The sequence below is a fragment of the Oncorhynchus mykiss genome, chromosome 32 (genome assembly GCF_013265735.2).
Source record: "Oncorhynchus mykiss isolate Arlee chromosome 32, USDA_OmykA_1.1, whole genome shotgun sequence".
In the NCBI taxonomy this organism is placed as follows: Eukaryota; Metazoa; Chordata; class Actinopteri; order Salmoniformes; family Salmonidae; genus Oncorhynchus; species Oncorhynchus mykiss.
Window position 1 is genome coordinate 33412854 of NC_050572.1, and position 15213 is coordinate 33428066.

Below are 15213 nucleotides of genomic sequence, written 5' to 3' on the forward strand. Positions count from 1 at the left end.
GTTTCTTCCTAGGTTTTGGCCTTTCTAGGGAGTTTTTCCTAGCCACCGTGCTTCTACACCTGCATTGCTTGCTGTTTGGGGTTTTAGGCTGGGTTTCTGTACAGCACTTTGAGATATCAGCTGATGTACGAAGGGCTATATAAATAAATTTGATTTGATTTGAAATTTGATTCATGATGCTCTCTGCGCTTTTAACGGACCCCTGAGACTATCACAGTGCAGGTGCATTTATACGGAGACTTGATTACACACAGGTGGATTGTATTTATCATCATTAGTCATTTAGGTCAACATTGGATCATTCAGAGATCCTCACTGAACTTCTGGAGAGAGTTTGCTGCACTGAAAGTGAAGGGGCTGAATAATTTTGCACGCCCAATTTTTCAGTTTTTGATTTGTTAAAAAAGTTTGAAATATCCAATAAATGTCGTTCCACTTCATGATTGTGTCCCACTTGTTGTTGATTCTTCACAAAAAAATAGTTTTATATCTTTATGTTTGAAGCCTGAAATGTGGCAAAAGGTTGCAAAGTTCAAGGGGGCCGAATACTTTCGCAAGGCACTGTAAATTACAGTAACACTTACTGAAAACATTTAAAACCTGTTAAGGATATGGCAGACAATCTCTCTTTGGAGAGATTGGGTACCCCTAGTAAACTGAAAAAAAAATCTGTCAAAAATTGCTAATATATGCAAATAAAAATTATTATTGGATAGAAAACACTCTAAAGATTCTAAAACCGTTGGAATTATGTCTGTAAGTATAGCAGAACTCACAGGGCAGGCATTCTTCCAAACTAGTTTTTGTGGCCATGAAAGTTGGAGCAACTTTGACGTCATGGCCCCCACCCTTCCCAACCAGTTATGATTCTGGGGACACTTTCTATCTCTTCCGCTAGATGTCCTCTTTCAGTAGAGCTTTGAATCGTTCAAATCCCGCGAGAATTGACCCTATGGGAGTGAAATTAGTGCGTGCCACGAGAGAATAGGCTGTGCATATGGGCGCGAATTGGTCCCAGCCATTCCTTTGTTCCAGCACTCAAGAGAAGGGCAGACGATGACCGATTGAATTGAAGTTTGTTTTGCGTGTCTAAAACATAAAGCTTGCTTCTGCACTTAGTTTGACCTGTTTAGTCGACATATAATATGTAATTTTGAAGTTTTGATGCGCAACTTTTCCGGACCAGAGGACGTTTTGGGTGCATTTCAGCTGATGTTATTAGCAGTAGCTAATACAAAGACGCAAGACTTGAAACCAAACGATGTATTGGGTAAGTATGAAGCCTTCCAGAACATTCTGAACGAAGACCATCGAAGGTAAGGGAATATTTATGCTTAAATCTGTGTTTCTGTTGACTCCAACATTACGTAGAAATGTAGCTTGGAACTGAGCGCTGTCTCAGCATATGGAATAGTGTGCGATTTCTGTAACGTTAAAAATAAATCTAACAAAGCGGTTGCATAAAGAAGCAGTGTATCTTTCTAACTATATGTAGAACATGTATATTTAGTCAAAGTTTATGATGTCTATTTACGTTATCTTGCCGCGCTACATAGATTTCCTGCGGGCATTTTTGAGTAATTTCTGAACGTGAACTCACTGTAAATGGACATTTATGGATATAAATGGCATATTATTGAAAAAAAAAAATATGTACTGTGTAACATGTCATATTACTGTCATCTGATGAAGATTTTCAAAAGGTTAGTGAGCGATTTATTTTTTAATCCTGCGTTTGTTGATTGCATGTTTTGGCTATTCAAATGAGCTGTGTCTGGTGGTGGTTTTACATATATATGTGCTATGTTTTCGCCATAAAACATTTTAGAAATCTGACTTGCTGGCTAGATGAACAAGGTGTTTATCTTTCATTTGAGCTATTGGACTTGTTAATGTGTGGAGGTTAAATATTTGTAAGAATATTTTTGCGTTCCACGCGCCACCGTTTCAGCTGAACGTGGGAGGGTTGATCCCCAATTGGGAACCAATATCTTAGACAGGTTAAAAAAGGCCCAGTATGGCACTTTCCTTCAAATGTGTAGAGCATTCATAAAGTACAAAGTAGAAACAAAACACTTACAATACATGTTGACTTGCCCCATCACCAACTACAGAAGGTACAGTCAAAAATGTGTTATGCCACATCGGGAGTGGTTCTATGCCCTCCCAGGCCCACCCCTTCCCAGTCATATGAAATCCATAGATTAGGCCCTAATGAATTCATTTCAAATTGATCAATTTCCTTATATGAACTTCAATTCAGCAAAATCTTTTAAACTGTTGCGTTTATATTTTTGTTCAATATATATGGAGTGTGTTATGTTATATGTGTTATATGTTATGTTTTTGAGAAGTTTGTTGCTTCCTAAAACACATGAGAAAAGAGAGGTTACATACATAAACACATTCCAAACAGTAGCAGTATGTTCCAGTGTGGTAGTAGTTGTATCTCTAGTTTGGTCATTAATATGAGGACATCTTAAGTGACTTACTCTGATGTTACAGAAGTGCAAAGGTTTCTCAAATCTTCAGGAGACCTTTCCCAGAGTTGTCAGTGTCAGAAGCTAAAACAGAAATAAAACACCAATGTTAGATAGAGACTGATTGAAAGATATGAGTTCAGGTTAATTTACAACTTCCTAATGCATGGTTCACAGTAAATAAAACCATCCATATTAACTAAGTAGCTACATCAATTAACATCCAAGTTTGAACCCGCATCACAATCTACAAGGAAAAGAGAACCACAAATGGATACAGTCAAACACAAAACAAAAATATGTGATATTTTCAGAATAGTGAACAATATGAACTGAGACACTTACTGCTGGCTGGAACAAACCCTGAAACCGAGATAAACATGACGTTATTATTGACTCTGATAACTTGCTTTATTGGAATACAACAAGAGAACATATTTGACAGTATCCTGAATCCTGTATTTCTTCTGCAGACCTGACATAAGCCTACAGTACGTGACAAGATTGATATGAAACAGATTCAAATCAAACAGACTGTACTTCTACCATCACTACTATACTAATGATTTTAAACCAGTACTATGACCTGTCTACTACTTCTAAACTACTAAGTGAATCACTGCTGATACTATCTTTCCTTCTTTCCTCATTCACCTTTCTTCTTCTTCTTCTTCCAAATGACGACCACAACAACAACAACAACAACAACAACAACCAGGAGGAGAGCTACCATCCCTCCAATGATGGGGACAATGTTGGGGGCTGGGTCACCTGTAATCATCAGAACAGAGCAGTCAGACTACAGTGCAAGATAACACATTTCCATCTCAAATGAAATCCAAGCAGCATTCCCCTACATGTAAAAAACAAATTATAATAACAATTCAGGAGGTCAATGAGAACATGCAGTCAGACAGGTAGCTTTACTGAGCACATGAGGGAACTTAAATGAGGAATATTGGGTACATTTAGTAAGAGGGTTAGGTATAGTGTGTATTTTAATCTCTCCCTCTTACTCCAGTTGGTCTGGATCTCAGACTCAGTCAGAACCTTGATGAAGTCCTCCTTGATACCAGTGACCTGAACCACACACTGATAATTTTTGTTCTTCCTCTCCTCGTGCATCACTGTGAGGTGGGTGCTTTTCTGGAAGGTTCCATCATCGTTGAAGAGAATCTCTCCATGCTCCACATCTTCATGGTGATCTTGTCCGTCTTTCTGCCAGGACACCATGACTCCACTGGGGTAGAAACCTGTAGCGTGGCAGGTCACTGGAGAGGAGGGGGTCTTCTGGAGCAGAGACACTGAGGGAGGGACTGGAGGGAATGAGAGTTCAGACATTTCAGTGGTGATATTTTGAAATGAGCGCAGACTAAAAGCATCTACATTTATCCAAATGATACCATAAATGGTGATTTCTGTAGATAACACAGAATCAGTAAAGATAAAGGATGTTGGTGGTACAGATGATGTCACACCAATATGGTGCATTCTGGATCATTAACCAGACATATTTCACTGTTGTTCCAGAACCACTCAATGTTCCTAAGTGACACATCTACAATTATGTAGTACTGGACTGAATTCACAAATCAAAAGATATATGTCAAGTGTTGCATAAACACAAGGACAAAAGAAAAATAAGTGACATTTCTGAATGTTTACCTGTCCTCCTCAGAGTGCGCTTCCCATTGTCCACCTGCTTCTTCAGACACTCAATGCAGGTCTGGGAGAAGTAGATCTTCCAGAAGCCCAGTCTACTGATGTCACTGTTCCACTCATCCTGCATGAAATTAGCTTGCTGTTTACGAGATTTCCAAGTTAATGTCTTCATGTCGTACTCAAGGAAGTTCTCCCCATTATAACCCAGCTGTCCAAACCCCTCTGTCTGTTCAGTCTCATCATCCCGTGAGCAGCCATACATGTACTGGAGAATGTGGACTCCTGAAACAGAGAAAGACACTGTGCAATCTGTTCTCCAGATTCAGTCTGCCAGTGGGATCTCCATCATCATGTATTAGTTGTTCAACCAGACAGGAATAAAACAGATCAGCTCAGACTCTATAGTGTGATGATGTCACACCTTCACCACAGAGACAGAGGTGATGAGGAGACTCAGAGTGTGGCTCTATTCTACACCAGCTGATGTTGGCTTGGTTCTATCTACTGTGTTGAAGATAAACATTGTGTTCAGTATAGTAGTGTTATTCTAACAAATGGATGTTGTGTAGAACTGTAGTTCAGTGAGGTGTGTAAATGAATAAAACACCGTTGACAAATGAAGACTGTCCTCTAGTGATGATGTCAGAGATAAATAGAGGACGTGAGAGAGGATCCTCTGTTCAGTCAGGAACAACAGGAGAGAGATGGAGACTAACATGAGGAAGATTATCTCTCAATAACATAAGACTACTGGAGCTGTGTGTGATCCCCAGATCATGAGGGTGACAGGTGAGTGAGTGTCTGTAGAGAGTAGAGGTCGACCGATTTAAATCGGAATGGCCATTAAATTAGGGCCGATTTCAAGTTTAATCGGAAATCGGTATTTTTGGCTGCCGATCTGCAGATTATTTTATATATGTTTTATATACCTTTGTTTAACTAGGCAAGTCAGTTAAGAACACATTCTTATTTTCAATGACGGCCTAGGAACGGTGGGTTAACTGCCTCGTTCAGGGGCAGGACGACAGATTTTCACCTTGACAGCTCGGGGGATCCAATCTTGCAACCTTACAGTTAACTAGTCCAACGCAATAACGACCTGCCTCTCTCTCGTTGCACTCCACAAGGAGACTGCCTGTTACGCGAATGCAGGAAGCCAAGGTAAGTTGCTAGCTAGCATTAAACTTATCTTATTAAAAACAATCATAATCACTAGTTAACTACACATGGTTGATGATATTACTAGATATTATCTAGCGTGTCCTGCGTTGCATATAATCTGACTGAGCATACAAGTATCTAAGTATCTGACGGAGCGGTGGTAGGCAGAAGCAGGCGCGTAAACATTCCTTCAAACAGCACTTTTGTGCGTTTTGCCAGCAGCTCTTCGTTGTGCGTCAAGCATTGCGCTGTTTATGACTTCAAGCCTATCAACTCCCGAGATGAGGCTGGTGTAACCGAAGTGAAATGGCTAGCTAGTTAGCGCGTGCTAATAGCGTTTCAAACGTCACTCGCTCTGAGCCTTCTAGTAGTTGTTCCCCTTGCTCTGCATGGGTAACGCTGCTTCGATGGTGGCTGCTGTCGTTGTGTTGCTGGTTCGAGCCCAGGGAGGAGCGAGCAGAGAGACAGAAGCTATACTGTTACACTGGCAATACTAAAGTGCCTATAAGAACATCTAATAGTCAAAGGTTAATGAAGTACAAATGGTATAGATGGAAATAGTCCTATAATTCCTATAATTACAACGTAAAACTTCTTACCTGGGAATATTGAAGACTCATGTTAAAAGGAACCACCAGCTTTCATATGTTCTCATGTTCTGAGCAAGGAACTGAAACGTTAGCTTTCTTACATAGCACATATTGCACTTTTACTTTCTTCTCCAACACTTTGTTTTTGCATTATTTAAACCAAATTGAACATGTTTCATTATTTATTTGAGGTTAAATTGATTATATTATATTAAGTTAAAATGAGTGTTCATTCAGTATTGTTGTAATTGTCATTATTACAAATACATTTTTAAAAATCGGCCGATTAAATCGGTATCTGCTATTTTGGTCCTCCAATAATCGGTATTGGTATCGGCGTTGAAAAATCCTAATCGGTCGACCTCTAGTAGAGAGTTCTCATGAGAGGCCTGATCAGCTCATGCAGCAGAGCCCAAAGGGAGTCACTGGGAGCTTTGGTCCAGAGCAGAGAAGCCAAACACATCATCATCACTAACATCATCATCACCATGTTCTGCTCCTCTGCTTCTCTCACTGTCCCATCAGATTAGAGAGACACTCAGAGACTGAGGAGACTACAGCTCTACTGTGGGGGACAGCTGGGCACACACACACACAGCATGAAAGCCCAGGGAGCAGACTAGAAGGACTGACTGAGGTATTGACTGACAAATTAAACTAGCACATGCATCTCAAGCAGAGATCTGACATTCACCAACCTGCCATTCGGGTAATTGGAGATTGACCGTACCAATGCATAAAGATGCTTATAGTTTTATTCCATTTACAGTAGTGGTTTGGTCAGTCATCTGTCCTTCACACACTTAAAGCAGCACACAGTAGTTTTTAAAATGAATGCTGTGCTGGTGTCCAGGAGTGGGACCATACATACAGTAAACATAAGCTGAAAAACAAAGGAGTCCATGCTAGATGCTTTCTAATACTGAAGTCAGCTAATGATGCTGTGTGGTAAGTGTGTGAAGGAAACAGAAAGGAGGAGCAGATCTGTACATCCCTGATATTCTAGATCTGTAACTTTACTGATCACTTCTCTAATCCTGATTCATTATGGTCTCCTAGAATAAGGGATTTTGACAGTTTATACAAACACAACTGATCAGATGAGGTAAAGATGAAGGACTTACCTCCACTTTGGTTAAAATGCTGCTTTAGAGTAGCGACTTCAGCTTTGAATGACTGCTGGGAATAAAAGAAATTCTCTCTCTCCTTCTCCCAGAACTCTGCGTCTGTCTGCTTCATCCAGTCCTGTTCGGGCACCGCTTTCTGGCTGTTGCTGTCATAGTGAACCATCTGAACACCATCCACCATCCCCACAACCATAAACTCTGGGAAGTTATAAACTTCAGAAGATGCGGTGTAGAAATGCGTCAGGGAATGAGTCACTAGAGGAAAGAAAGTACATGTTTATGTTGAATTCTGAACAGATCATCGTTTTCCAAAGTCATGTAGACTAGACAGAGGTTTACATTTTCTCTATATTTCACTTTTTAGTTTCTCCACACTACTCTTTAATAAACTGGTTGTTTATTGAATATTACTTCGAACAAAATAGGTGTTTTTGTTCAACTGCAGGATGACAGTTACAAAGAGTTTCAAAGACAAAATGCAACCCCTCGTTATTACACATTTTGTGTATCAGGCATGGAGAACCAATTTTCTTGATTATTGTAGGAATAACACTGCAGAGTCCATGTGCAAAACCTGTCATTGTTCACAGTCCTCTGGGGTGTTGCTGACATCATATTCAGAGAGGAAGGTAAATGGTCAATTCTGTTTCTCAAAGGTGGCAGAATGGACTTTTAGCCTCTTTTATGAATGTCAGTAGCGCTCCAGTGCTGTTACTGAGAAAGCTATAGGCCGATGTAAGACTTTTAAACAGGTTTACACTTGCAAGGCCGCTAGGCCAGACGGAATACAAAGGTACATTCTCAGAGCATGCGCAGGCCAGCTGGCAAGCGTCTTCACTGACATTTTCAACCTCTGCATGTCCCAGTCTGTAATCACAACATGTTTTAAGCTGACCATTGTTCCTGTTCCCAAGAACTTCAAGGTAACCTGCCTAAATGACTATCGTCCCGTAGCATGAAGTGCTTTAAAAGGCTGGTCATCAGTACATCGCTGGGGCCGAGCCCCCTGCCAATCAGGTTCTAACCTGCTATATTAATTATCCTAACATGCTATTGTAACAGTATAACTTTAGACCGTCCCCTCGCCCAAACCTGGGCGCGAACCAGGGACCCTCTGCACATATCCACAACAGTCACCCACGAAGCCTCGTTACCCATCGCTCCACAAAAGCCGCAGCCCTTGCAGAGCAAGGGGAACTACTACTAAGGTCTCAGAGCAAGTGACGTCACCGATTGAAACGCTATTTAGCGCGTACCACCACTAACTAAGCTAGCCGTTTCACATCCGTTACACTATGAAAAAGTCATAACTGTATCAAAGTGCTGAGTTTTTAGGGAATCTCTTCAACTAATGACAGGGCTGTAGCTGGAAATGCATGTTGAAGATGGGAGATTGTGTGGTCTATTCATTCTTGAGGTTGACCGGTTATGATTTTTCAATGCCGATACCGATTATTGGAGGACCAAAAAAAGACGATACCGATAAATCGGCCGATTTTATACACACACACACACACAGTGGGGCAAAAAAATATTTAGTCAGCCACCAATTGTGCAAATTCTCTCACTTAAAAAGATGAGGCCTGTAATTTATCATAGGTACACTTCAACTATGACAGACAAAATCAGAAGAAAAAAAAATCCAGAAAATCACATTGTAGGATTTTTTATGAATTTATTTGCAAATTATGGTGGAAAATAACCTTTGACTATTGGATGTTCTAATAGGTACTTTAGTATTGCCAGCCTAATCTCGTGAGTTGATAGGCTTCAGGTCAAACAGCGCAATGCTTGAAGCATTGCAAAGAGTTGCTGGCAAACACAGTAAAGTGCTGTTTGAATGAATGCTTACGAGCCTGCTGCTGCCTACCATTGCTCAGGCAGACTTCTACCAAATCATAGACTTAATTATAATAAACACACAGAAATACGAGCCTTAGGTCATTAATATGGTCAAATCCGGGAAACTATCATTTCGAAAACAAAACATTTATTCTTTCAGTGAAATACGGAACCGTTCCGTATATTTTCCGTCTTTGTTAGGAAGAAATAGTCTCCACACAGTTCGCAACGAGCCAGGCAGCCCAAACTGCTGCATATACCCTGACACTGTTGCACAGAACGCAAGGGAAGTGACACAATTTCCCAAGTTAAAAGAAATTCATGTTAGCAGGCAAAATTAACTAAATATGCAGGTTTAAAAATATATACTTGTGTATTGGCGTTGATGTTTATGGTTAGGTTGACATTGGTGCAACAAGTGCTTTTTTCACAAATGTGCTTGTTAAATAACCTGTTTGGCGAAGTAGGCTATGATTCAATGATAAATTAACAGGAACCGCACCGATTATATGCAATGCAGGAGAAACTAAATAAACTAGTAATGTTAAGATGGATTGTTTTTTTATAAGATAGGTTTAATGCTAGCTAGCACCTTACCTTGGCTCCTTGCTGCACTGGCATAACAGGTAGTCAGCCTGCCACGCAGTCTCCCTGTGGAGTGCAATGTAATCGGCCATGATCGGTGTCCAAAAATGCAGATTACCGATTGTTATGAAAACTTGAAATTGGCCCGAATTAATCGGCCATTCCATTTAAATCGGTCGACCTCTAATTAATTTTATACTATTCCAATCTGACAGTCATATTTGATCTACACAATGCATTTCTACCTGAACATTTTGTAAATATCCATTCCCCTGAATGGCCGTTGCCCCAAATGTACATAATCAAGTCAAACCAATTAACCAATTATATTTTGTACAGAGAAGTATAAATAAGTTGAGATGCTCAACTACTGTATGACTCTTTCAACATGCCACTGAAAAGCTTGAAAGCTGCAATTCATTTGATGATACGTGTAAAATACTGTAGAGTAATTCAAAGCCATTTGCAAACACCAAATTGGATTCTTAGCATAAATAACTTTGAACCTCATTGTCCATCTGAGCACAAGTGTTTTTGTTTCAAAACACACACTATACCACTTGGGCTCCGGGCTGTATCACAACCGGCTGTGTTCAAGAGTCCCATAGTCACACTAGTTGCCCAGCGTCGTCCGGGTTAGTGGACAGTTTGGCTGGGGTAGGCTGTCATTGTAAAATAAGAATTTGTTCTTAACCGATTTGCCTAGTTAAATAAAAGGTTCAATATTATTTATTATTATTAAAAAATGTAAAAAATTATCTTAAATACCAAAGGGATCATTTACTCAGAATACAAACTACATTGATCATTACTAGGCATGCACAATATATATTGTTTGAGTCCAGTAGGTCACATGACCAAGGAGCTATTGAAATGAGAAAGTTTGAAAAATTCATATAAAAACGTGTGAGATGATAATGGACAATCTAAAGGGTGTGCAATGTGTAGGGCCACTGAGTGGACATTCCGAACCTTGTTTGAAGTCAGGAGGTCACATGACCAAGGAGTTATTGAAATTCGAATGTAAAAAAGTTTGTTCTTTGTTTATGCTCCCTAACTAACTCAACTAGGAATACAAAATGCTGCTTCACATTTCCACACGTTTATTAGCTTTGGAAAGCAAAGTATTGTCCAAATCGTGAAAATAAGACCCGTGCAATGTTGTGCACAATTTTTCCAACATGACACTGATTTGGAGTCTGTGGCTCAAGTAGTTTGAAAGCTATTGAGGTTTGAAAGCGTGAATATCTGTAAAATATCCAACTTGAAACTGTCTTTACCTCAGTCCTTTGATAAACATTTACTGCAATTCTACTACACTTTATATTACTGGAGACATTAGCAGAATATGATTTAATACGATGGTAGCCTAGGCCGACTCTACTGACAACAAAAACGACATTGTCTTGAATGCGACCATGTAGTCTAGGCCTATGTAAATGAGCCCAGGCAAAAAGGGATCCAGCTTTAGTAGGGATCCAGCTTTAGTCAATATCAAAAGTTATTTTTTTGCATTTTAGCTAAGACTTACCCTTTTCCTATCCTTAACCTAATTATATTAACCTGCTGCCTAAATTCTCATCTGCTACTAAATGTCAAATATGATGTAAATTTGATAAGAGCTGGATCCCTTCTAGCCATGACCATGAAATTGTACAATGACGTCCATTTAGCCTGGAGGACATTTTTGTCCAAAAAAACTCCAATGATTATCATACATTCATATGATAACCAATTGATAATTTGTTGAGAACTTTATTCATAAGAGGATGGAAAATGTTACATTACTGCCTAGGACAAAGGACTTAATGGGATAGTTAACACAGCAAGTTGTCTAATTGGTTGTTCCAGCCCAACAATAGATAAAGATTACATGACACTAAAACACCTGAATTAAACACAACCAAACAATTAAGCTATCAAAGTGTCACCAACAAAAAAGGTAAACAATAGGCCTATAGAAAATGGCATTCATTTTTCACATGTAAAATAGCACTTTTCAGTAGTACTTCAGTGACCGAAAGGTTGTTTGTTTGAATCCCAGAGCTGACAAGGTAAAAAATAAAAAGGTCATTCTGCCCCTGAACAAGGCAGTCAACCCACTGCACTGTAAACTGTCATTGTAAATAAGATTTATCTCTTAACTGACTTGCCTAGTTAAATAAAAGGTAAACAAATTCTCTAGCTGCTCTTTTAAATAACTGTCAGTAAATATTTCAGAGGCGTTTATCCTCATTCAACTGCCCATGTGTAGTTTATTTCCTGTGATTGGTCCGGACCTCTGCCGAGCAGTGTTCTCATTAGTAATAAAACGCACCATGGCACACTTGGGAAAGGACAGACACCACCCTTTTGGAGCGAACCACGGTACGGTGTTTGGTGAGCACTCGAGCGCGGAGTGTTCACAACAGTCCAAACGAACCGAACTAAATTGTTAAACGCACCAGAATTCGGAAAATAATCGCACCAAATATTGGTGTGAAAACCCCCTAAGAAACAGTAGATATGTTCCATGTGCGCTATTGCTATGCTTTACGGCTCAATATTAGTTTCTGCGTCATTTACTTTCGGTTTTGGTTGTACACCAGTTTCAAACAGATCAAAGTACATTATTTTTGATTATAGAAAATATATTTCACAGCGGTTTAGATGGTACAATGATTCTATACACTATAACGTTACTTGCTTGTTTTGCCACGAACTAAAATTGGGTGAACTATTCGAATTTTTGAAACCAGGAAATGGCGTAACGTTAGCGATTTATGCATTGTGCATCTTTAAATTATAATTGTTTTATCCGTCATTGATTCGGAAGAAAAAGCTTGTGAAGTTTGTAAAAGTAGAAAGCCTAATTTGACGATAAGTAATTGCATAGGCCTATTTGGCCTTATAACAACTAACGTTAAATAGTCCAGCTAAGAAAAAAAAATATCTTCCTAAATCTATAAAACTTTACACTTACCAGCAAATGCTTCATAAAGGTGGCCTATTCCCATGAACATAAGCATAAAACCCTTCATGTTGACGTTGGTCTGTCAATTACGGATGTGTTTGTTGTCTCTCCCGATGTTTCCATCTGCGGTGTCCTTGAACAAATGACCTGAAAATAACGTTGTTGAGCCAATGAGAATTTAGACAGCCCAAGCATCAGTAAAATATGGGTGGAACCAAGCAGCAGAGGTTGAAACTAAAGGAAGCCTAAATGGTATCAATTCTGATTGGGCCTGGAGCTGGGGGTTGAGATATAGGGGTGTCACTTAGGGGTGTTCTCACTTTTGTTGCCAGCGGTTTAGACATTAATGGCTGTGTGTTGAGTTATTTTGAGGGGACAGCAAATTTACACAAATTTACACTGTTAAACAAGCTATACACTCATTACTTTACATTGTAGCAACGTGTCATTTCTTCAGTGTTGTCACATGAAAAGATATACTCAAATATTTACACAAATGTGAGGGGTGTACTCACTTTTGTGATATACTGTACATAAGTATTCAGACTTTGCTAAATTGAGCTCAGATGCATCCTGTTTCCATTGATTATCCTTGAGATGTTTCTACAACTTCATTGGAGTCCACCTGTGGTACATTCAATTGATTGGACATGATTTGGAAAGGCACACACCTGTCTATTGTATGTAAGGTCCCACCGTTGACACTGCATGTCAGAGCAAAATCCAAGCCATGAGGTTGAAGGAATTGTCTGTAGAGCTCTGAGAAAGAATTGTGTCGAGGCACAGATCTGGAGTACGGTACAAAAAAATGTCTGCAACATTGAAGGTCCCCAAGAACACAGTGGCCTCCATCATTCTTAAATGGAAGAAGTTTGGAACCACCAAGACTCTTCCTAGAGATGGCCACCCAGCCAAAATGAGCAATCGGGGGAGAAAGGCCTTGGCTAGGGAGGTGACCAAGAACCCGATGGTCACTTTGACAGAGCTCTAGAGTTCCTCTGTAAAATGGAAGAAACTTCCAGAAGGACAACCATCTCTGTAACACTCCACCAATCAGGCCTTTATGGTAGAGTGGCCAGATGGAGGCCACTCCTCAGTAAAAGGCACATGACAGCATGCCCCTTGAACGTCTACATTAGAGTATGCTGATTCATTTTCATGGTCATTAGCACCAGAGTTTGAGGCTGTTGTTCATCTCTGTTCTATTCCTCCTTCTGTTACACTGAGATCATGTATCTAAACAGAGCAGCGTCCCAACCAGCATCACCCCAGAACGGATATGAGTTTGTAGGTTTCAGTATCAATACGTCATGAAACACAGCACATGTTGCAGGGGCAAATGAGAACGGACAGACAGAAGATTGAGACACGCAGACAAGCAAACTAATTGAAAACTGCATTTGATCTGAAACAGAAGAACATGGTCTATAACAGTCATACTGTAATTATACCAAGTCTATGATAGACACATGGTCTTAAAACAGAAACATACAGTAAGGGTCCACCACCTCACTGAGAGGTCCTTACACCCTATAGAAAGACCCTGTATTATAACCAGACTTGTGAATGAGAAGCCATATCTTCATTTTTGCTGAGTACATGTAATTGCATTTTCCCCATCACTGAAATTCACCACCAAGTGTTGAAAGGTCATTGTTTGGCATATACCAAATTTATTGGGATAACGGAAACAAGCCAGTTTAGATAACCTGCAAGTGTATTGTGGTAGACCTAAATACAGGGAGGTCTTTATTTATTTATACTTAACCAGGCAAGTCATAAGAACACATTCTTATTTACAATGACAGCCTACCCTGGCCAAACCCAGACAATACTGGGCCAATTGTGTGCTGCCCTATGGGACTCCCAATCACAGCCAGATGTGATTCAGCCTGGATTTGAACCAGGGACTGTAGTATCACCTCTTATACTGAGATGCAGAGCTTTAGACCGCTGCACCACTCGGGAACCAACTAGGTCTTGTAGGCCTAGTTCTTACAATGGCCTTGACTCAAATTAGGAGGGTGATTACTTTGACATGAAAGAGGAGAAAAAATGTATTATTTCTATAGTATTCCCAGAGGGCTTGTGGTTTGGGAGGATGACACAATTGAGCTATCTCAGGCTAGGGTCTATGGAGCTTGATTTGAGGTACTCTATATTACCCATTGAAGGACGTGCATCATGTTGGATCTAGCTCCATGTGATATTAAATTGTTTTATATCATCACACTGAAAAACACAGCAACAAAATAATACAGCATAGAAATGCAATGGAAAGTACAGTGCACACACACACACACACATATAGAGGAAGGTGGAGTCAAACACTGTTGAGGTAAATCCTACACCCTTTCCTGTAAGAGCGTCAGGATGCAGCCATCTTGTGTCTATCTGCCCTCAATCGTGACATGTCCGACACACTGGCACATCATCTAGTTCTAGGAGCCTGTACAGTACATGGTTTTTCATACCCAAACTGCTGTGTGGGATGTTGGACTATTACATTGACACATTATTTGTTTGTTAGCCTACATTATTTTCTGTATTTTTGTGTCACAACGACTTCAGGTTACTGAAAGAACTAGAACAGAGCCAGTGCATACTAGCTGAAACTCTTTGACCATAACTACAGTAACAGGCCTACAAGTAATCTATGGTCATATTTTCTCATTTTTTTCTCCCCAATTAAAATGTGTTCTGGAATTGTTGCCACTCCCACAGTGTGTTCTGGTATGTGAAGGGGATAAACAAATCAGGTTCAGTTAGTATATAGCACTTGGGTGGACTTTTGGTTGTCTTTGTAACTCCGT

At 39.9% G+C, this 15213-nt stretch overlaps 1 protein-coding gene across 1 annotated transcript; it reads right to left on the reverse strand.

Annotated features, from left to right (window-relative positions):
- Window positions 1-2013: 2013 nt before the first annotated feature.
- On the reverse strand, window positions 2014-12609 carry LOC110488353 (saoe class I histocompatibility antigen, A alpha chain). Its single transcript, XM_021560574.2, has 8 exons — window positions 12410-12609; window positions 7018-7275; window positions 4146-4424; window positions 3497-3796; window positions 3135-3251; window positions 2826-2843; window positions 2493-2564; window positions 2014-2365 (listed from the first exon to the last, which is right to left on the reverse strand). The coding sequence occupies exons 1-7, from the start codon at window positions 12465-12467 to the stop codon at window positions 2521-2523; spliced, it is 1074 nt and encodes a 357-aa protein (XP_021416249.2). The 5' UTR covers window positions 12468-12609; the 3' UTR covers window positions 2014-2365; window positions 2493-2520.
- Between the last annotated feature and the right edge of the window lie 2604 nt (window positions 12610-15213).